Consider the following 24,757-nt stretch of genomic DNA (forward strand, 5'->3'; position numbering starts at 1 on the left):
AATATGGGCTCAGTTTAGAAAATATAATGGGCTTCATGGTTTTTCACTCTCTAGTGCTGTTCTACATAATCATCTTTTTCAGCCTTTTATGCAGGATTTAACATTTCTAAACTGGCACAGAAAGGGCATTAGGTGCTTTGAAGATCTTTTCAGAGACCAGCGCTTTGCAACTTTTGAACAACTGTCTGTAAAGTTTCTTTAGATATCTCCAAATCAGACATTTTATCAACCCTTTAATACCAAACTTTCCTGAGGTACCCATTAAAAATATTGTGGATTTGTTTCTTCGTATGAATCCATTGGGTTTAATTTCTACTATTTGAGACATGTTAATGATGTTGAGGCGAGCCCCCTTTCACAAAATTGAAACCGCCTGGGAGCACGATTTAAAATTTTCGTTAACCGACGAGGTTTGGGTTTCAATTCTCAAGTCAGTTAATTCAACTTATCTATGTGCTCGCCACTGCCTTTTACAGTTCAGGGTGGTACACAGGGCTCATATGTCTAAAACTAATTTATTGCTGTTCTATCTTGACATTAGTCCCTGTTGCGATAAGTGTAAAGGGGGGCAAGGCTTCTCTTATTCATATGTATTGGGTTTGTCCTAGCTTGGAGAAATTCTGGAGAGATTTTTTTTCAAACTTTATCTCATATACTTAATTGCTATTTGGAACCTAACCCTCTGATTGCTCTTTTTGGTACTTCGGGAGAAGTTGACATGTATTTGACTCTGACTAAGCGTTGCACATTGTCTTTCGCCTCTCTTTTGGCCAGACGTGCAATCCTTCTTAGGTGGAGAGATGCTGCCCCATCCACTCATGCTCAATTGCTCAGAGATATTATGTCCTGCTTAGTCCTTTAAAAGATTAATTATTCACTTCTTAATTCAGACATGAAGTTCCAAAAGGTGTGGGGACCTTTTCTTGAATATTCTTATAATTCCTATTTAGATTAAGGGTGCACCCCTCCCTTTTTTAATTTGCATTTAACTCCCTTACTTCCAGCTTCTTACAGTTAAGATTAATTTTTTTTTAATGTGTAAACATATTATGGATTAGGTAATAGGTAATATACCTTCTTTTTATAAATACAGCTCTGTGGTGATAAAGTTCTGATTAACTTTTTTATATATTGTAAGGTTGGCTTGGAGTTGGGCAGTGGGAGGGTGGAGTGGTTAACTAACTTTATATGATTCTACTATGGGTGCTTTCCTTAATTGTTATGAACTGTATTTTTGATAAGTTTGTTTTGCACTGTATAAACCTCTTTTTTTAAAAACTTTTTTTGTTTTGTCGCATTGTAAACTCATAAAAAAATTTTAAAAGACCCAACTGTTTAAAAAAATATTATTTCAGATAAATGAAAATTTTCTAACTAAAATTCATATGAAATTTTTACACTGAAAGTAATGCAAACACTTTTGCTGAATAAACCATCTGTCAGAGACACATTCTTGCATATCCAGACATTTCTAAATTCTTAATGTACACAGAAAAGTTAATTCAAATGAAAATTTAAGCTCAGATAGAGACAATACTCTTATTCAAACAAGGCAGTATCTAAAGTAAAATCAAATTCACATCTACCTGGGACATCGTCATCATCTTCGTCAATATCTTCAGCTTTGGGCGTTTTGTTATCCAGAACTAAATTAAAAAAATAAAAGAATGCTTAGCTCAAAAACATTAATCAAACTTAACACAATAACAAAATGTACCTATGGCTCAGACAGATTGTAATCATGAATCGTAACAATGCACTTTCATGATCATTTCTAAAATTATGTATGACGACTATAATTAGGAAGGCTCAAAGGCACTCAGACCACCATATCTATTACACTATCTTACTAAATTGCTAATATCATTATAACTTCCATTATAATATATGCAATAATCTAACTCTGTGTTAAAAACAGTTAAAAGCTGTTTCCATTGCCTACAGGAAGAGAATGCCAAAGGCTCATTGTTCTCTGAGGGAAAAAAGTGTACAATGGCAATTTCATATTTTAAATAGTAACTTCTAAGTCTACATTTTCAGAATCAGGTTTAATATCACTGGAATATGTCATGAAATTTGTTAATTTAGCAGCAGTACAATGCAATTCATGATAATACTGAAAAAATAAATAAGTGAACCAATTACAGTAAGCATATGTAAATAGTTAAATTATAAACACTAAAAAGCAAATAATAAAAGTGAGGTAGTGCTCATAGGTTCAAAGTGTATTTAGGAATCAGACAGTAGAGGAGAAGAAACTGTTCCTGAATTGCTGAAAGTGTGCCTTCAGGCTTCTGAACTTCCTTTCTGACAGTAATAATGAGAAGAGGGCGTGTCCTGGGTGAAGGAGGTCCTTCATGGTGGACACCATCTTTTTGAGGCAATGCTCCATGAAGATGCCTTGGAAACTACTGAGGTTAGTACTCAAAATGGAGCTGACTAATTTCACAATTTTCTGTAGCTTCTTTCAATTTTATTTTTATACAAAACGAAGCATTCAACCATTTTCATCCATCAAGATGCTGGAGGTTATTAAACTAATTTGGTGGGGTGGGGAGGGAGAACCAGAGTAAAGGGACTCAGGATAGGATGAATGGTAGGAAAGCAAAGATAGTGTGCAGTCAAGACTGTCAGGAACAGCAGGCAGATGACAGGACATAATTGCAGCCAGTATGTGAGAATCAGTGCATTAGGGACACAGATTCAAAAAGTGTAGCAAATACAGCACTCAAAGTGTTATATCTCAATGCACAGAGTATAAGAAATAAATTGGACCATCTTGTTGCACTATTGCAGATTGCGGGTATGATGTTGTGGCCATCACTAAATCATGGCTGAAGGATGATTGTAGTTGGGAGCAAAATATCCAAGGTTACACATATTGTATCGGAGGTAAGCAGAGGGGGCAGCATGGCTCTGCTGGTAAAGAATGGCATCAGATCAGTAGAAAGATGTGATATACAATTGGAAGATGTTGAATTCTTGTGGGTTGAGTTAAGAAACTGCAAGGGTAAAAGGACGTTAATGGCAGTCATATACAGGCCTCCCAACAGCAGCTGGGAGGTGGACCACAGATTACAACAGCAAATAGAAAAGGCCTGTAAAAAGGGTAATGTTATGATAGTCATGGGAAATTTCAACATGCAGCCCAATTGGGAAAATCAGGTTAGAAATGGATCTCAAGAGAGTGAGTTTGTTGAAAGCCTACAAGATGGGTTTTTTTGAGCAGTTTGTCATTGAATCTACTAGGTGATCAGCTATACTGGATTGGGTGTTACATAATGAATCAGAGGTGATCAGGGAGCTTAAGGTAAAAGAGCCCTTAGGAGCCAGTGATCACAATATGGCTGAGTTCAACTTGAAATTTGATAGGAAGAAAGTTAGGTCTGACGTAGTAGTAAAGGGTGGTATGAGAGAGAAGTTGGCCAAAGTAAATTGGAAGGAGCTGCTAGCAGGGATGACAGCAGAACAGCAATGGTGTGAGTTTCTGGGGAAAAAATGAAGGTGGTGCAGGACAGATGTATTCCAAAAACTAAGAAATACTCAAACGGCAAAATAGTACAACCATGGCTGACAAGGGAAGTCAAAGCTAATGTAAAAATAAAAGAAAGAGGGCATACAACAAAGCAAAAATTAGTGGGAAGAAAAATGATTGGGAAGCTTTTAAAAACCTGGAGAGCAAAATAATCATTAGAAGGGAAAAGATTAAATATGAAGGCAAGGTAGCAAATAGTATCAAGTTGGACAGTAAAATCTTTTTCAAGTACGTAAAAAATTTAAGAGAGATGAGAGTGGATATAAGACCCCAGAAAAGGAGGCCAGAGAAATATCAGCAGACAAAGAAATGGCAGATTAACTAAATGAGTATTTTGCATCAGCCTTCATCGTGAAAAACATTAGCAGCATGCCAGATGTTGAATGGTGTGAAGGAAGAGAAGTGAGTGCAGTTACTATTACAAGGGAGAAGGTGCTCAAAAAGCTGAAAGAATCAAGGGTACATAAGTCACCCAGACCAGATGAATTGCACCCTAGGGTTCTGAAAGAGTTGCTAGTGCCAGAGATTGTGCAGGCATTAGTAATGATCTTTCAAAAATCATTGGTGTCAGAGGACTGGAAAATTCCAACTGTCACCCCACTCTTTACAAAAGAGGAAGACAGCAGAAAGGAAATTATAGACCAGTTAACCTTACCTCAGCAGTTCAGATGTTGGAGTCAATTGTTAAGAATGAGGTTATGGAGTACTTGGAGACAGAGGACAAGATAGGACAATGCAGCATGTCTTCCTTAAGGGAAATTCTTGCCTGACAACCCTGTTGGAATTCTTTATGGAGATTACAAGCAGGATAGATAAAGAGGATGCAGTGGATGTTGTATATTCGGGTTTTCAGAAGGCTTTTGACAAGGTACCACACATAATGCTGCTTACCAAGGTAAGAGTCCATGGTACTACAGGAAAGCTACTAACATAGTTAGAGAATTGGCTGTTTGATAAGAGGCAGCAAGTGGGAATAAAATGACCCTTGTCTAGATGGCTGCCAGTGACTAATGGTGTTTCGCAGAGGTTGGTATTGAACCACTTCTGTTTATGCTGTTTATCAGTGATTTAGATGATAGAATAGATGGTTTTGTTGCCAAGTTTGCAGATTATATGAAGATTGGTGGAAGGACAGGTAGTGTTGAGGAAATAAATAGGATGCAGATGGCCATAGTCAGATTAGGAGAATGGGCAAGAAAGTGGTAAATGAAATACAATGTTGGAAAATATATGGTCATGCACATTGGTAGTAGAAACAAATGTGCAAATTATTTTGTAAACAAGGAGAAAATCCAAAAATCTGAGATACAAAGGGACTTAGGAGCCCTTGTGCAGAACACCCAAAAAGATTCATTTGCAGCTTAAGTCGGTGGTGAGGAAGGCAAATGCAATGTTAGCATTCATTCCAAAGATTCAGAATACAGGAGCAGTGATATGATGCTGAGACTTTATAAGGCACCAATGAAGCCTCACATTGATTATTGTGAACAGTTTTGGGCTCACCTAAGAAAAGATGTGCTGGCATTGCAGAGGGTTCAGAGGCATTTCACAAGGATGATTCTGGAAATGAAAGGGTTATTATAGGAGGAACATTTGATGACTCTGGGTCTGTATTGGCTGGAAGGATTGTGGGGGGGGGGGGGAAGAGAAATCTCATTTAAACCATTTGAACATTGAAAAACCTATACAGAGTAGATGAAAAAAGGACATTTCCCATGGTGGGGGAGTCTCAGACAAGATGTCACAGCCTCAGGATCGAGGGGCATCCACTTAAAACAGAAATGCGGAGCAATTTCTTTATTCAGAGGGTTGGTGTTGAATTTGTGGAATTTATGACCACAGGCAGCTGTGGATGCCAGGTCATTGGGTGTATTTAAGGCAGAGATTGATGGGTTCTTGATGGACATGGCATCAAAGGTTAGAGGGAGAAGGCTAGGGAATGGTGTTGAGGAGGGGAAGAAGGGTCAGCCATGATTGAATGACATACGAGACTCGACGGGCCGAATGGCAAAAGTCTGTTCCAATGTCTCATGGTCTTATGACATTAAATATTTCAATCAAGACTCCTTTGTTAAATTGCAGGAAATACAATCCTCGCTTGCCCAACATTTTCTCACAAGAGAAACTGCCTTTTCCAAATATTAGTCTTGTAAACCTTTGAACTGCTTCCAACACATTGTTTCTTAAATAATATTACCAGCACTGTAGGAGAGATTGCTTCTTCCTGGAGCACTGAAGGTTGACAACTGAATTTCAAAGCACAGAAAGGCACCTTAAGTATTTTTTCTCCAAATTTTGATCTACAGCCTTTCTATCCACATTTGGCGGACTACATCCTATTTCTTTTTAAATAAGTATTTATAACAGGACCCTATGTGCTTTCCAAAGTGATTTAAAGGAGGGGGCAAGTTATTCACTAGTGTCCTGGAAAATATTTATTCCCCATTTTTCAAGCAATAAAATATTTGGCTAATGTCACACTACAGTTTGTGTATTTCAGTAGAGCCATACTTGATACTGACAATGACAGTTGAACTTGAATTTGATCAACTGTGATGAGAGAAAGTGATTCACAAGCCATATAAAACTTTGGGATATCTCCAGATCATAAAACAATAATATTTTTTTAAATATCTTCAATTCCTTTATCTTAATAAGACCCTCATCTCAACAGTGATCAATATTACAATACACTATGATGGTATTTTGCAGTTTCACAAAACACACCCAAAATTTACCCTTTTATCAGTTTAAATTTGCAGACTCCTTGCTTTACTACACAAATAAAGTGAGGGACTACAAATTTAAACAAATGAAAGAACAATCATGAAAAAGTGAGGTGATGTCAGTTATCTTTTAGACAGAATATAAAATTGAGCCCGTGCCTGCTTTCGGAACTGGATCTCATGGCACTAATCCAGAATGTAGGAAGCTTGCTCATATACTGATCAATATTTATCCTCCTTTTTGAAAACATATCTGATTATTAAATGCAAAGGTAAAAGTTCAGATGTCAGAAATCTTTTTAAAAAATCAGATTACTACAAATACACAGCAAACACAGCAAATCTGTCACAAGAGAAACTCTCAGGTCAATTACTGCTCATCAGAAGTGAGATAACTTAAAATATAACAAGTTGTAAAATACAGAAGTTGATGAACGGTGAAATGCCTTCAAATGCTACAAGACTATGAAAGCTAATATATAAATACAAAATTCTTCAGTTCCAACGTTTTCTTCAAACATAACCTACAATATATGGTTCTTGCAATTCACCAGGATTCATTAAATATTCTCTATTTACAGCCAGTAGTAAAAACCAATTGGATCGAATGCTCAGGACAGATCTAATATTTCTTTGGGAGAAAGCTAATTTTTACTGCTTTCATTAATTGGAAAATCCATCAAATGTTTTCAAGCAGCTGTAAGATCAAGATCTTAGTAGAAGCCCACAATACATTTAAATGTGCTTATCAATCCATTTAGAAAAATTCTTAGACGTACCTTGCCGCGGCAACTGCTCAGCTAATTTTCTAAGACTTGTTAGACTGTCAGCTCCAAGCTGGCTGAGAATGCCTGGAAGCATTTCTGTTATCTGTTTTGTCTCAGCGTGACCAGTAATTGCAAATGTATTGGCAGATAATGAGGCTTGCACTTTGGGATTATTGAAATGAATAACCTGACCGTCATCTTTTATCATGTTCACCTGTATGGACAAAAACAAACGTATTCATAAAATGTACAGTTATCTGAAAATGCATTTTGTTTTGCATTAAATAGCAAATTTCAACAATATGGGCCCATTGCTGGAAACAGTTGCTGTAGATGGCAACTTTTTATAGTCCACCTTCTAAAAGCAAATACCCTTGCAACCAATTACTGTTATTATGCAGCTTTGATTAATATGCAATATTTGGTTAGCAACAATTTGTTAGCAACTATTAGTTATCAAATGAGGAACTCTGTATGCTGCCATATTCTTTTGACTGACTGTAAATTCACAGAATCAGTGCAGACACCTAGTGTAGATAATGACTGCCTTCATAAAATACCTACGATTACATCCCCAGAATCTTAATTTTCATTGTACCATTCAAAATTATTTCAGTACCTTCAAATTTTTCATAATTCCTAACTTGCTGAAATTGTGAAATCATTTCATTTTACTTCTAGCTATTTCAGGCATCTTCAAGCCTGAATGTTTGAAACCATAGTGAGCAAAACAGTTCTGAATACTCGTACTACATATTTCTTGCTAAGTTTCAATGACAAAAATCACTGCTTTTTGAACACAAACATGCAAGTGATGTTATTTAAAACTGTTTGCTCTAAATGTAGTGTAGTGTCTAATGGCTACACAAGTACATTTGACTGACACTAATTAAAAACTTTTTGGCAAAGTCTCTTGTCCCAATTAAATGGCATAGTGTACCAAATAAAGCAATGGGAATCCCAGCTATTTTCTTTATTTAATTTTTATCTGCTGAAAATTGTCCAAAAAAAGCGGCTACCCTGGTTAACTGAAGGTCCAATTTACCAGAATCCACTGTACTTCTTCAATTTGAAGTGGCGAAAATTTCTATTTTCTGGCACTGCTGCAACTATACAGAAAATACTGCACACATCCAGCTGATTTGGCCCAACCAGCCCATCTCAGTATTTTATGATGCACTTTGTCTTTCAACCAAATTGCTGAATGTAAACCTTTATTCTCTCTCCTTCATGCTTGTCAATCATTTCCTTAAATGCATCCATATATTCACTTTAAGCACTCTATAGCTGCAAGTTCCATATTCTCACCACTTTCTCCGTAAAGAAGTTTCTTCCAAATTTTTCATTAAATTTGTGACAATTATATGATATTATTCATTCTATAATTCTTAACTGGAATCTTCCTTGATGCCTTTCAAACTCTTATTTTGATTATGATCTCCTGAGATAAAGATTTTCATATGTACTTGAAATCTATCTCAGATTATAATTTAAAATAGTTGTTTAATTATAAGAGCCAGAGTATTTCTTGCACAGCAATTATGACTAAATGCCCATTAAAAATTTGCTTATAACCACTTAACAAACTACAGCATCTTTCAGGATCTTTAATAGCAATAATTACCCTTAATTAGACCCAAAAGTTAATTTCCCATTTCCATTTTGGTGGACAGTTCCACATAATCTTTTAAATTGTAGTGAATACTGTAATGGATAGCAATTTTGATACTTCTAAGTTTTTGTCTGTTTTATAGCACAAGTTCTTTCATCATTAACAGTCTAAGCCAAATTACAGCATGCACAACTAGTGGATTTGCTACACAAATTAATAGAATAAACTCATACATAGAACAGTACAGCACAGGAACAGGCCCTTCAGCCCAGGATGCCTGTGCTAAACACATTGCCAAATTAAATTGTCTTCCTGTTGTGACCCACTTCCTAGCACACTCAAACCAACTCACAAATAGCCAGCGCGTCGGCATAAAAGCCAGTCCCAAAAGGGCGCCACCAGGTCTACTTCACTAACAAAGGTAAAAGCTCGCGCGGGACTGTGAGTACGTGCCTCCTGCAGCATCCATGCCCGGGGAGGGCAGGATCAGGGAGGCTTTAAAGCGAAGCCGCGAAGTTCGAATAAAACCTTCTTTAACTGCAGTTTACCGACTCCGTGTCATTATTTCAGCACTGCGTGTAGCACACCGCTACAAGTGGTGACCCCGACGGTCCAAACGATATTTGTACCGGAGATGAACGACACCACACCCATTCATGCAGTTTCGTTGAAACTGCCAAGCTTCTGGATGCTGCGACCTCACATGTGGTTCCAGCAAGCAGAAGCCCAATTCCACGTTCAGCAGATTACCTCAGAGGACACACGTTACTACTACATGGTGAGCTCCCTCGACCAGGACACAGCGGCCCAGGTTGAGGAGTTCGTACAGTCTCCCCCAGCAGACGGCAAGTACACGGAATTCAAAGCCCTGCTCATAAGGACTTTCGGACTCTCACGGCGTGAGCAGGCTGCCCGTTTACTGCACCTGGGTAGTTTGGGGGACAGACCTCCATTGGCTTTAATGAATGAGATGTTGTCTCTGGCCAGCAGACACAAGCCCTGCCTCCTGTTTGAGCAGGCATTCCTGGAGCAGATGCCCGAGGACATACGCCTGCTGCTGTCCGACGTGGATTTCAGCAACCCCCGGAAGGTGGCAGCCCGGGCGGACTTGCTGTGGAACGCCAAGGTGAGTGGGGCATCTGTCACACAGATCACCAGGCCACGCTCCCAGCAGCAAACAAGACCTGGCCCGGCCACAGAGCCCGCTAACCCCTGAGGCAAGGGTGGGGAGCACAATGAACAATGGTGCTTGTACCACCAGCGGTGGGGCACAGAAGCCCGCCGCTGTAGCCCGCCTTGCAAGTTCCCGGGAAACGCCAGGGCCAGCCGCCGCTGATGGCTACGGCGGCTGGCCATCGGGATAGCCTCCTGTATGTGTGGGACAAGCTGTCGGGACGCCATTTTTTGGTCGACACCGGTGCCGAGATCAGCGTCTTACCTCCGACGAGTTACGACACCCGCAACAGGGCACCGGGTACCCCCCGAGGGCCGTGAACGGGAGCACAGTAAGGACCTACGGCACCCGTACGGTGCAGCTACAGTTCGGCTCCAGCCGGTTCATGTGGGACTTCACACTGGCCGCCGTAGCCCAATCGCTTCTGGGTGCGGATTTTTTGCGGGCTCACAGCCTACTGGTCGACCTGCCAAGGAAGAGACTGGTCCACGCCGAGACCTTTCAGACATTCTCCCTGGGTGCAGCCCAGTTGCCAGCCCCTCACCTCGACGCCATCACGCTGTCCGACAACGACTTCACCAGGGTCCTGGCGGATTTCCCATCAATTCTGGCACCGCAGTTCACGGCAGCCATGCTCTGACACAGCATACAGCACCACATCCCGACCCAGGGACCACCCCTCCACGCCCGTGAACGAGGCTACAACACCGGACCACTACCCTATGCCGCACATTCAGGATTTTGCAGCAAACCTGCACGGCACACGGATCTTCTCCAAGGTGGACCTCGTCCGGGGATACCATCAAATCCAGATGCATCCGGACGTCCCCAAAACGGCACTCATCACCCCGTTCTGCCTTTTCGAATTCCTCCGCATGCCGTTCAGCCTGAAGAATGCCGCACAGACGTTCCAGCGGTTGATGGACGTGGTAGGACGCGACCTGGACTTCGCTTTCATCCATTTGAACGACATGTCCATAGCCAGCAGCAGTCGTCAGGAACATCTGTCCCACCTCCGTCAACTCTACGCCCGATTGAGTGAATACGGTCTAACAATCAACCTGGCCAAATGGCAGTTCGGGCTCGACACCATCGACTTCCTGGGCCACAGGATTACTAAAGACGGGGCAACCCCTCTGCCCGCTAAGGTAGACACAGTCCGCCATTTCCCCCGACCCACCACAATCACAGGCCTTCAGGAATTCGTGGGTTTGGTAAATTTCTACCACCGCTTCCTCCCTTCAGCTGCCCAAACCATGCCATGCCCATGCCCTGTTTGCCCTGATATCAGGTCCGGGCAAGGACGTTACCTGGGATGAGGAGTCCGCCGCCGCTTTCATTAAAACGAAAGAAGCCTTGGCAAATGCTGCAATGCTAGTGCACCCCAGAATGGACGTCCCTACCGCCCTCACAGTGGACGCATCTAACACGGCAGTTGGTGGGGTACTGGAGCAACTCATCGCGGGTCGCTGGCAACCCCTGGCATTTTTCAGCAAACACCTGCGACCGCCCGAGCTCAAATTCAGTGCTTTCGACCGGGAACTGTTAGCGCTATACCTGGCAATCCGGCATTTCAGGTACTTCTTAGAAGGTAGGCCCTTCACCGCGTTCACGGACCTCAAGCCGCTTACCTTTACGTTCACGAAGGTATCTGACCCCTGGTCGTCCCGCCAGCAGCGCCATCTGTCCTACATCTCTGAATAAACAACGGATGTCCAGCACGTCTCGGGTGAGGACAATGTCGTGGCGGATGCGCTCTCTCGCCCTAACATTCATGCCCTTTCCCAAGGGGTAAACTTTGAAGCGCTGGCAGAGGCACAGCAGGCAAACGAGGAGATCCCTAGTTACAGAACCACAGTCTCTGGTTTGCAGCTCCAGAACCTCCCCGTTGGCCCAGGTGAGAGGACCCTACTCTGTGACATCACCACCGGCCAACCCCGTCCCGTTGTCCCAGCAAACTGGTGGCGCTGTGTTTTCGATTCCATTCATAACTTAGCGCACCCCTCCATCAGGACAACCATCCGGATGGTCTCCAGCAGGCTCGCTTGGCATGGTCTCCACAAGCAGGTCAGTGAATGGGCCAAAACGTGCATGCACTGCCAGATGGCTAAGGTGCAGCGGCACACCAAAGCTCTGCCACAGCAGTTCCACCCCACCCACCGGCGTTTCGACCACATTCATGTGGATATTGTGGGCCCCCTGCCAGTGTCACACAGAGCACGGCACCTCCTCACTATTGTGGACCGGTTCATCAGATGGCCAGAGGCGATCCCACTCACCAACACCACCTCCGAATCTTGCGCCCGGGCACTGATCGCCACCTGGGTGTCCCGCTTTGGTGTACCGGCCCACATTACCTCCGACAGAGGCTCCCAGATCACCTCCAGTCTGTGGTCAGCTATGGCCAGCCTTTTGGGGACACAGCTGCACCACACAACTGCCTACCACCCACAATCGAACGGGCTGTTGGAGCATTTCCTCCATCACCTGAAGTCAGCTCTCATGGCCCGCCTGAGAGGAACTAACTGGGTGGATGAGCTTCCCTGGGTCCTATTCAGCATCCACACGGCACCCAAAGACGACCTGCACACCTTGTCGGCGGAGTTGGTGTACAGCGCACCCCTGGTCATCCCCGGGGAATTCATACCAGCCCAAGGGGGCACGACAAAGAACCCGCAGCAGTCCTGGGCAGACTACACAAGAGGCTCGACAAGCTGGCCCCCATACCCACTTTGCAGCGTGGGCAGAACCTGACCTGCGTACCCAAAGACCTGCAGAAATGTAAGTTTGTGTTTGTACGAAGGGGCGGGCATCGGCCACCGCTGCAACGGCCCTACGAGGGGCCGTTTACAGTGCTCAGAAACAATGGGTCCATGATAGTGCTGGACGTTGGGGGGAGAGGGGAGGTTTTCACGGTGGACCGACTCAAACCAGCCCATGTGGACATGGCACAACCGGTCGCGTTTCCGGCACCGCGGCTCAGGGGCTGACCTCCCAAACAGGGTCCAGCCCAGACTGTGGACATTGGGGGGGTGTATCGCCGGTTCTGGGGGGGGGGGGGGTTATTGGCGACCCACTTCCTAGCGCACTCGAACCGGCTCACAAATAGCCAGCATGCCGGCATAAAAGCCAGTCCCAAAAGGGCACCAGGTCCACTTCACTAACAAAGGGAAAAGCTCGCATGGGACTGTGAGTACGTGCCTCCTACAGCATCCGTGCCCGGGGAGGGCGGGATCAGGGAGGCTTTAAAGCAAAGCTGCGAAGTTTGAATAAAATCTTCTTTAATTGCAGTTTACCAACTCCATGTCATTATTTCAGCTACATTCCTTCAAATGACCCACATTCACTGCACATTTGTGTCTTGATCTAAAATATGTCTTCTTTAATGTCTCTAATAGTAACCACTTCACTACTCTGACAGCCTATTGTAGGCACCTTATTTGCTCGGTGAAAAAAAATTGCCCAGCACCTCTCACATCTTTAAGTGCATGTCCTCTAGTAATTGATATTTCTACCCCTCACATAATTTTATAAACTTGTCAGATCCCCTCTCAGCTTTGAATGCTCCAGTGAAAACATCCCAAGCTCTCCAACCTCTCTTTATAGCTCATTCCCTTTCATTGAAGCAGCAGACTAGTAAATCTCTTCAGTACCCTTCCCAAATCTTCACATCCTGGGACAGGCAGAATGCTTACAATACTTCAAAGGTAGCTTAACCAAAGCTATATAAAGTAGCAATATTACTTCATTGGTTGGCACATAAAGAAAGGAATGCTATCATTCTTTACGTCTTCTTAACAGCTTTATCTACTGTGTTCCCATACTTTAGCTCATTCACCAGAACAAATTTTGTATTCATGTTGTACAGCTTGGACTTTATTGAACAACAATATTGCACATCAAAGAAGTAATTCATTGCCTTCATCAATGGTGGGGTTGAGCTTAGGAACCAAGAGGTAATGTTGCAGCTATATAGGACCCTGGTCAGACCCCACTTGGAGTACTGTGCTCATTTCTGGTCACCTCACTACAGGAAGGATGTGGAAACCATAGAAAGGGTGCAGAGGAGATTTACAAGGATGTTGCCTGGATTGCGGAACATGCCTTATGAGAATAGGTTGAGCGAACTCGGCCTTTTTTTCTTGGAGTGACAGAGGATGAGAGGTGACCTGACAGAGGTGTTCAAGATGATTGTGTGGGATAGCTGGAGGTTTTTTCCCAGTGTTGAAATGGCTAGCACAAGAGGGCACAGCTTTAAGGTGCATGGAAGTAGTGCAATATTAAGAAGCTGGCATCCCGTAGGCCACTTGTGACCCTGGCTATTTTTTGTAAGGGTCATAGAAGCTGAGTTTGAGAAAAGGGAGTATAAACGCACAAATGCTTTCTCATAAGATAAGCTGAGCGGGTAACATCATCCTTGGGGTGCAATCTGCGCTTAACTTCAGTTTTGCTTAGAGTAACTTGTATCATTACTTGATTAATTGCTGTGAAAAACCTATTTTGCCTTGTATTCCTTATGGCACCTGTAAGGTAAGCATTAAAAAGAGTAGCTATTTTCAAGGGCAGGAGACTTTGGATGTGCTTGCCTGTGCTTGTCTGTATCCAGACATAGTAGCAATTAAAACTGTTATATGAACAATTTATGACTGATAAAGTTAACAATACTCGTCTGTACAGAAACTAAGGGGGTGAACCCACATGCATCTGTGTACGTGACTGCATTATATAAAAAGAACTGTATTTGCTTCAGGAGGCAGAGACCCTTGAAGCAGCTTCCGTGAGAGAGTGCTTAAGGAGGGTTCTCTCGAGTAACTTGCTAATAAAAAGTTAGAAGTTACTTTCACTGTAGTACTTGGTGTCTTTGCATCGGGTAGATCGAAAGTTTACAACAGTAGGAAAAGAGGAGATGTCAGGAGCAAGTTGTTTTTTTTAATGCAGAGAGCGGTGAGTGCGTGGAATGGGCTGCTGGCAACAGTGGTGGAAGCGGATACGACTGAGTCTTTTAAGGGACTCCTGGATAGGTATATGGAGCTCAGAAAAATAGAGGGTTCTGGGTAACCCTAGGTAATTTCTCAGGTAAGGACATGTTCAGCACAGCTTTGTGGGCTGAAGGGCCTGTATTGTGCTGTAGGTTCTCTATGTTTCTATGATTAAGGAAAATAGATTTCAAAAGAGATCATAATGGCATCATAGAACATTTCTACCAGAGGGTGTCTTGAAAAACTCCAGAAAAAGTCAAAGGAAGAAATTGGATAAACCTTTATCACAAGTGAAGTTCCAAGGAGACCACCGGACATACATGAGGAAACTTTTAGCACATGACTGGACTCCCCAGTAACCTGTTTATTTTTGATCACCATTTATCACTATTCCTAAAATGTTTTTCACTCTCTTGGACCAGATCAACTTCAAACCTTGCTGCTGTAGACATCCCACAAAGTGGTCCTTGACCATGTTTCATTGCCCAGATTTCTTGGATATTTTTCTAAAAAGCCTGTTCAGTTACTTATAGATGTCTCTGATAAGCAGATATTAAAAAAAACATTAAACAGATTAATTAAAACAAAAAAATGACAACCGATATAAAATTATACTGTGGCGACCCATTTCCTGGCACATCCGAACCGGCTCACAATTAGATAGCCTACGGGGGTTTGCGAGCAGAGTTTTGGAGCCTCTGCGCCACGGGGGGCAGGTTGAGGGAGGCTTAAAAGTGAGGCTGAGGATTTCGAATAAAGTTTTTTCCTTCGACTGCAGTTACCGACTCCGTGTCATATTTTTAGCGCTGCGCATAGCATACCGCTACAATTGGTGACCCCGACAGTCCAAACGATTTTTGGACCAGAAATGACCGACGCTGCCTCTGTTCATGCGGTTTCGTTGAAACTGCCGGGTTTCTGGACACAGCGACCGAACCTATGGTTCCAGCAAGCTGAAGCCCAATTCCACGTTCGCCAGATCACCTCAGAAGACACCCGCTACTACTACGTGGTGAGCTCCCTCGACCAGGACACAGCGGCCCAGGTCGCGGAGTTCGTATAGTTGCCCCCGGCAGACGGCAAGTACACGGAATTCAAAGCCCTGCTCCTCAGGACTTTCGGACTCTCGCGGCACGAGCGGGCTGCCCATTTACTGCACCTGGATGGCTTGGGCAACAGACCTCCATCGGCTTTAATGAATGAGATGTTGTCTCTAGCTGACGGACACACACCCTGCCTCATGTTTGAGCAGGCATTCCTGGAGCAGCTGCCCGAGGACATACGCCTGCTGCTGTCCGACGCGGATTTCAGTGACGCCCGGAAGGTAGCAGCCCGGGCGGACTTGCTGTGGAACGCCAAAAAGGTGAGCGGGGCGTCCATCGCACAGATCTCCCAGCCACCAGCAAACCAGTCCAGGCCCGGCCGCAGAGCCCGCCAACCCCCGGCCCAAGGAACACTGGTGCTTCTACCACCAGCGGTGGGGCGCAGAAGCCCGCCGTTGTCACCCCCCCTGCAAGTTCCCGGGAAACGCCAGGGCCAGCCGCCGCTGATGGCTACGGCGGCTGGCCATTGGGATAGCCTCCTGTATGTGTGGGATAGAAGGTTGGGACGCCGGTTTTTGGTTGATACTGGTGCCGAAATCAGCGTTTGACCTCCGACGAGTTACGACACCCGCAGCAGGGCACCGGGTCCCCCCGAGGGCCGTGAACGGCAGCACAGTAAGGACCTATGGCACCCGTCAGGTGCAGCTACAGTTCGGCTCCAGCCAGTTCACGTGGGACTTTACACTGGCCGCCGTAGCCCAACCGCTTCTGGGTGCGGATTTTTTGCGGGCTCACAGCCTACTGGTCGACCTGCCCAGGAAGAGACTGGTACACGCCGAGACCTTTCAGACGTTCTCCCTGGGTGCAGCCCAGTTGCCAGCCCCTCATCTCGGCTCCATCACGCTGTCCGACGACGACTTCACCAGGGTCCTGGCGGATTTCCCATCGGTTCTGGCACCGCAGTTCACAGTGGCCATGCCCCGACACGGCGTACAGCACCACATCCCGACCCAGGGACCACTCCTCCACGCCCGCGCTCAGCGGCTTCCCCCGGACAAGCTCCGACTGGCGAAGGAGGAGTTCCAGAGGATGGAGGAGTTGGGGATCATCCGACAGCCAATGGGCCTCCCCCCTGCACATGGTGCCCAAAGCGACGGGAGGCTGGAGACTGTGCGGCGACTACCGCAGGCTGAACGAGGCTACCACACCGGACCGCTACCCTGTGCCGCACATTCAGGACTTTGCAGCAAACCTGCACGGTGCATGGATCTTCTCCAAGGTAGACCTCGTCCGAGGGTACCATCAGATCCTGATGCATCCTGACGACGTCCCCAAAACGGCTCTCATCACACCGTTTGGACTTTTCGAGTTCCTCCGCATGCCGTTCAGCCTGAAGAATGCCGCACAGACGTTCCAGCGGTTAATGGACGCGGTGGGACGGGTCCTGGACTTCGCGTTCATCTATTTGGACGACATCCTCATAGCCAGCAGCAGTCGTCAGGAGCATCTGTCCCACCTCCGTCAACTCTGCGCCCGACTGAGTGAGTACGGTCTTACAATCAACCCCGCCAAATGCCAGTTCGGACTCGATACCATTGACTTCCTGGGCCACAGGATTACTAAAGACGTGGCAACCCCTCTGCCCGCTAAGGTAGATGCGGTCCGCCACTTCCCCCGACCCACCACGATCAAAGGCCTTCAGGAATTCGTAGGTATGGTCAATTTCTACCACCGCTTCCTCCCTTCAGCTGCCCGGATCATGCGCCCCTGTTCGCCCTGATGTCGGGTCCGAGCAAGGACATTAACTGGGACGAGGAGTCCGCCGCCGCTTTCGTTCAAACGAAGGAAGCTTTGGCGAACGCCGCAATGCTAGTACATCCCAGAATGGACGCCCCTACCGCCCTCACAGTGGACGCATCTAACACGGCAGTCGGTGGGGTGCTGGAGCAACTCATCGCAGGTCGCTGGCAACCCCTGGCATTTTTCAGCAAACACCTGCAGCCACCCGAGCTCAAGTACAGTGCTTTCGACTGGGAACTGTTGACGCTCTACCTGGCAATCCGGCATTTCAGGTACTTCCTAGAAGGTCGGTCCTTCACTGTGTTCACGGACCACAAACCGCTTACCTTTGCGTTTATGAAAGCGTCCGACCCCTGGTCGTCCCGCCAGCAACGCCACCTCCCGCCAGCAACGCCACCTGTCCTACATCTCTGAATACACGACGGATGTCCGGCACGTCTCGTGTAAGGACAATGTCGTGGCGGATGCGCTCTCTCGCCCTACCGTTCATGCCCTTTCCCAAGGGGTAGACTTTGAGGCACTGGCAGAGGCGCAGCAGGCGAATGAGGAGATTCCGAGTTACAGAACCGCAGTCTCCGGTTTGCAGCTCCAGGACCTCCCCGTAGGCCCGGGTGAGAGGACCCTACTCTGTGACGTCGCCACTGGCCAGCCCCGTCCCGTCGTCCCGACAGCCTGGCGGCGCCGTGTTTTCCACTCCATTCATAACTTGGCGCATCCCTCCATCCGGATAACTGTCCGGATGGTTTCCAGCAGGTTCGTTTGGCACGGACTCCGCAAACAGGTCAGTGAATGGGCCAAAACGTGCATGCACTGCCAGATGGCCAAGGTGCAGTGGCACACCAAAGCCCCACTGCAGCAGTTCCATCCCGCCCACCAGCGTTTCGACCACATTCATGTGGATATCGTGGGTGCGCGGCACCTCCTGACTATCGTGGACCGGTTCACAAGATGGTCAGAGGCGGTCCCGCTCACCGACACCACCTCCGAATCTTGCGCCTGAGCCCTGATCACCACCTGGATATCTCGCTTTGGTGTACCGGCCCACATTACCTCCGACAGAGGCGCCCAGTTCACCTCCAGCCTGTGGTCAGCTATGGCCAGCCTTTTGGGGACTCAGCTGCACCACACAACTGCCTACCACCCACAGTCGAACGGGCTAGTGGAGCGTTTCCACCGTCACCTGAAGTCGGCCCTCATGGCCCGCCTGCGAGGAGCCAACTGGGCGGACGAGCTTCCCTGGGTCCTACTCGGCATCCGCACAGCACCCAAGGACGACCTGCACGCCTCGTCGGCCGAGTTGGTATACGGCACGCCCCTGGTCGTCCCTGGGGAGTTCCTACCAACCCCACGGGGGCAAGACGAAGATCCCGCAGCAGTCCTGGGCAGACTACGCGAGAAGCTCGGTAACCTGGCCCCCATACCCACTTCACAGCATGGGCAGAACCCGACCTGCGTACCCAAAGACCTGCAGAACTGTAAGTTTGTGTTTGTACGAAGGGGCGGGCATCGGCCACCGCTGCAGCGGCCATACGAGGGGCCGTTTATGGTGCTCTGGAACAACGGGTCCACGTTCGTGCTGGCGTTGGGGGGAAAGAGGAGGTTTTCACGGTGGACCGCCTCAAACCGGCCCATGTGGACCTGGCACAACCGGCCGAGTTTCCGGCACCTCGGCGCAGAGGCCGACCTCCCAAGCAGGTTCTGGCCCAGACTGTGGACATTGGGGGGTGTATCGCCGGTTCTGGGGGGGGGTTATGTGGCGACCCATTGTCTGGCGCATCCGAACCGGCTCACAATTAGATAGCCTACGGGGGTTTGCGAGCACAGAGCTTTGGAGCCTCTGCGCCATGAGGGGGCAGGTTGAGGGAGGCTTAAAAGTGAGGCTGAGGATTTCGAATAAAGTTTTTTCCTTCAAATGCAGTTACCAACTCCGTGTCGTAATTTTAGCGCTGCGTGTAGCACACCGCTACAATACTATGAAATAAAACAAACATTTTCCATCCAGGTTGTTAACCCTATTTGTTTGAAAGCACATTAAGCTAAGGGGTCAGCAATGAAATCTGTCTGTCCTGTAACTTCACTATGACTAAGAAATCAATACAATACACAGATAGTGAAGTCAAGAAAGCATTGACCCATAATGAAAACGTTGTTTGGTGGTTTTCTTCTGAGCCATCAGTAAAAAACAACTCCATTTCAGCCCATGAGGATTGAGTTAACAATTGAGATGAACTGGAATGCTTAAATTTATCTCCGTTGTTAAAACTTTCTCAGCAATGTGCTTCTCCAACTACAATACTTTTGCTAACTTATCCCAACCCTTGAATCAAATCTAGCTTACTTTATCAACACTAATGATTTTTTTTGCATATCAAATATTGGAAAGTCTTATACATTATGCCTATGGTCTGCCATGAGACAAATATATCTTAGTAAACCCAATTTTCTATTCTTTTAATACAGAAATAGAGACTAGCTCCAATTATTTCTTTGTAATTTACAACTGCACAATATTTGTATTCTTTAATTATTTCATTCTTTAAACCAGTTACTCACATTGTCTGCATTTGTCATTATGTAAGCTTGTTACATTTTGAATTTTCAAAGGCATACCAACTTAAAAAATTACAACAGCTCACCAAGGAATGATGAGTGAACATCAGTATCTACAATTCAGAGGAGCACTTAAATTCAGAACAGGGTGACAATAAGCAGTTAAGAAATAAGTTTGCATTAAATTAAAAAAATTAACTACTGAATATACAGTACCGTGCAAAAGTCTTGGCACATAAAAAAAAATTCTGTAAAGCAAAGATGGTTTCAAAAATAAAAAGAAAAATTTCTAAGTATCAAAAAAAACTGAAAAGAGCTGTAAAACAAAAACACTAAACCAAATCAAAATCTAATGTGACTAAAACTGCATCAATTCTCTTAAAGATGCTGTCATACAGTTTTGTAAGAAAATTGGCTGGTAGGTTTAGACTTCTGCTAGCTTGCTTGCTTCTGTCTCTCCAGGTAGACCCAGACAGCTCTGATTATGTTGGTATCAGGGCTCTGTTGAGGCTATACCATCTGTTGCAGAACTCCTTGTTCTTCTTTCCCCTGAACATAGTGCTTTAAGACCTTGGCCATATGTTTGGGGTCATTGTCCTGCTACAGAATGAAGTTGGGAACACCTCCCTAATGATGGATGATGGATGAAAATCTGTTTGTACCACTCAGCATTGAGAATTCCATTAATTCTGACCAGATTACCAACTCCATTTGCAGAAATACAGTTCCAAATCTGCAGGGAACCTCCATCTCGCTTCACCATTGGCTACAGACTCTCATTTATACCAGTCCTCTCCAGCTCTTCTGCGAACAAACTGCCTCCTTGTTTGAGCCACATATTTCAAATTTTAACTTGTCAGTCCAGAGTACTTGCTGCCATCGTTCAACACCCCAATCCTTGTGATTTGTGTGTAGGTGACTCTCTTGACTTTGTTTCCACTTCAGAGGACTTGTTTTTTGCTAACAACTCTTCCAAGAAGACCACTTCAGACAAGACCTTGCCATACTGCAGACGGGTTTACTTGGGTTCCAGTGGTTTTTGTGATAGCAGTGCTGTACTTCTTACGAATTAGAAGGGATATCAGTTTGATGTAACTCGTCTGCTGCACTCAGTTTCCATGGCCCACCAATGCATTTCTGATCCTCGACCTTCTCAAGTTTCTTTGTGCTTTGTCAGAAGAGCTTGGATAACACAACTTGAAACTCCTGCTTTTTGTAAAGTTTCTGCTCAAGAAAGACCATGCTGATGCAGGATGATCAGTATAAGAATCGATGACTTGAAGGTTGAACTAGCACATCTGCCACACCCTCGCCTTTTAGTTTGGTTGTCCCTTACCCAGACTGATTCCTTCGGTTTCAGTTAATAAGTTTAGTTCATTCAACTCATTATGTCATTGATCATTAGCACCTGTTTGTTATCTTTATTAAACCTTGCTCAGGGCTATATACAGTGCCTATAAAAAGTACTCATCCCTCTTGGAAGTTTCCATATTTTATTGGTTTACAACATTGAATCACTGTGGATTTAATTTGGCTTTTTTTGACACCAATCAACAGGAAAGATTTTTGTGTCAAAGTGAAAACAGATCTCTAAAAGGTGATCTAAATTAATTACAAATACAAAGCACGAAATAATTGATTACACAAGTATTTACCGTCTTCAACTCAGTATTTAGCAGATGCACCCTTGGCAGCAATCACAACCTTGAGTCTGTGTGGATAGGTCTCTCAGCTTTGCACATCTGGACACTGCAATTTTGCCTCATTCTTCTTTACAAAACTGCTCAAGCTCTGTCAGATTGCATGGGGCTTGTGAGTGACAGCCCTTTTCAAGTCCAAATGATCTGAGGTCCAGACATTGACTTTGCTATGCCAGGGCATTAACTTTGCTGTTTTTAAGCCATTCACGTGTTGCTATGGCTTTCTGCTTGGGAATCATTAACTTGCTGGAAAACAAATCTTATACCAAGTGGCAATAACACACACAAAATACTGGTGGAACACAGCAGGCCAGGTCACCTTTCCAGCTCTTAGCTTCATCCCACACCCTCTGGTCTTCTCCTATCATTTTGCATTCCCCCTCCCCCCACTACTTTCAAATCTCTTACTATCTTTCCTTTCAGATAGTCCTGACAAAGGGTCTCGGCCCGAAATGTCAACAGCGCTCCTCCCTATAGATGCTGCCTGGCCTGCTGTGTTCCACCAGCATTTTGTGTGTGTTGTTGTTTGAATTTCCAGCATCTGCAGATTTCCTCATGTTTGCTCTTATACCAAGTGGCAGTTCTTTTGCAGTCGTTATCAGGTTTTACTCCCAGGATTTCCCTGTATTTTGCTGCAGTCATTTTACCCTCTACCTTCAGAAGCATCCAGCATGATGCAGACACCACCAAGCTTCATAGTAGAGATGGTGTGTTTTTGATGATGTGCAGTGTTTGGTTTACATCAGGTTTATTCTGATGGTCAAAAAGCTCAAGTTGGGTTTCATCAGATCACAGAACCTTCTTCCAGCTGACTTCAGAGTCTCCCATATGTCTTCTGGCAAACTCTAGCCGAGATTTCATGTGAGCTCCCCCCCCCCTCCCACCAACAACAGCTTTCTCTTTGCTACTCTCCCATAAAGCTGTGACTGATGAAGCATCCCGGCAACAGTTGTTGAATGTGCAGTCTCTCCCATCTCAGCCACTGAAGCTTCTAACTTCTCCAGAGTTGTCATAGGAATCTTGGTGGCCTTCCTCACTAGTCCCCTTCTTGCATGGTTACTCAGTTTTTGAGGACGGCCTACAGATGTACAGCTGTACCATATTCTTTCCATTTCTTGATGATTAACAACTGTACTCCAAGGGATATTCAGTGACTTGGAAATTTTCTCGTGTACATTTCCTGGCTTGTGCTTTTCAATAACCTTTTTGGAGTTGTTTGGAGCTTTCTTTCGTCTTCATGGTGTAGTTTTTGCCAGGATACTGGCTCATCAGCAGTTAGACCTTTCAGGTACAGGCTTTTTTTAAACTGTAATCAATTGAAACACCTCCACTGCAGGCAGGTGATCTCCATTTAACTAATTATGCGACTTCTAAAACCAGTTGGCTGCAATAGTGATGATTTGGTGTCATATGAAGCGGGTGGGGGGGTGTGAATACTTATGGAATCAATTATTTTGTGTTTTCTATTTCTAATTAATTTAGATTACTTTGTAGGTATGTTCTTGCTTTCACACGAAAGTCTTTTCTCTGTTGATCAGTGTCAAAAAAAAGCCAAATTAAATCTACTGTGATTCAATGCTATAAGACATGAAAACTTCCAAGAGGGTGAACACTTTTCATAAGCACTGTACCTACTAAGTAAGCAAGTTGCATTTGAAAAATGGCTAATTATTTAATATGTTACTTTCTTTAACAAAATACTGTAATATTTAATTTTTTGGAATCTGAATGGAAATCTAAAATTTCTTTTCTACTAATGTACTAATGCAGAATACAAAAAATAAAAAACAAAATTTACATCAACATTCTAGGCTGCCTCATACTTTTGCACAGTACTGTACAAGTTCTTACTTTCATTAGATTAATCAATGTCATCAGGTAGGATTAAATCTTGCAATGTATTTGAAGTTTTTTAATAGAGAAATTAATGTGTTAAATAGTCCAGAAGTACAATCATCAGCAATCTTCCACATAAGGTAGAGTTACTCATAATGGAAAGGCTGAAAGCAAAATACCAGAAAAGAACAAAACCCAACAGCAACAAAAAAAGGTGGATGCAGGCCCATGTTTCAAAGGCTACAAAAGATTAAAAACAGATGAAAACTGTGGAATATCCTGCTCATCCTGGACTCATAAAGGGTGCTCAACCTGCACCAGCTCACTGGAAGCCAATTGACTGAGATATTAAAGTTTGATCCAAAAACTGCTTGACCTGTAAAACTCAGGTTCCTACTAAATTTACCAACCTGAGACTTAACCCAAGCTTCACCTTTCCACAGATGCTTCCTGACCTGAAGGGTTTCATGTTTTTAAAATCTGAGCTTTTGTAGGAGCTTATGAATTCTCATTTCAACTATAATGTCAAGAGTAGCTTACAATGGAGGGATAGGGGTTGGATCTTTCAAGGGAAACATTGAAAATATTAAATTACTAGCCACATTGTTCTTGGTTTAAGAGCTGCAAGAGAGCAAGCATAAGTATAAATCAAAAAAGATATATTTGGCACATAAAATTAAGGGATGTATCTTAACGTTGGTCTGATATTTTTAGATAAAAACACTAAAAATTAGGAATTATAAGCAGAATTAAAAGGGCTAAAACCTAACTTGACTTATTTGCAGCTTGGTTAAAAATGCTGCAAAGATAACTAAAGAACAAAGGAATACTTGTTGCATGGGAAAGCTGCCGAAGAAGATTAGCAACAGAGTATGTATGTGTTAACATGTAGTCATGCACAAAGCGCTACGGAAGGAACACACGGAGGCAGAGAGCTGAACTCAGAATGACTTTCCTGATTCAAACTCGCGCGCTTAAATCTCCCCTCCTATAGGTCCCTGTGACAAGCGAGGCGGACATGACGTCAGACCGTCC

General features: G+C 44.7%; 1 protein-coding gene across 2 annotated transcripts in view; it reads right to left on the minus strand.

Annotated features, from left to right (window-relative positions):
• The window catches only part of btf3l4 (basic transcription factor 3-like 4), a 43,137-nt gene that overhangs the window by 10,485 nt on the left and 7,895 nt on the right, over positions 1-24,757 (minus strand). For both annotated transcript variants that reach the window (XM_059984249.1, XM_059984248.1), the window contains exons 4-5: positions 7,041-7,242; positions 1,587-1,646 (exon numbers count right to left, since the gene is read on the minus strand). In XM_059984249.1, the coding sequence (XP_059840232.1) occupies positions 1,587-1,646; positions 7,041-7,242 (262 nt within the window). The remainder of the gene's footprint in view (positions 1-1,586; positions 1,647-7,040; positions 7,243-24,757) is intronic.

Source organism: Hypanus sabinus, chromosome 11, assembly GCF_030144855.1.
Source record: "Hypanus sabinus isolate sHypSab1 chromosome 11, sHypSab1.hap1, whole genome shotgun sequence".
NCBI classification, from domain to species: Eukaryota; Metazoa; Chordata; class Chondrichthyes; order Myliobatiformes; family Dasyatidae; genus Hypanus; species Hypanus sabinus.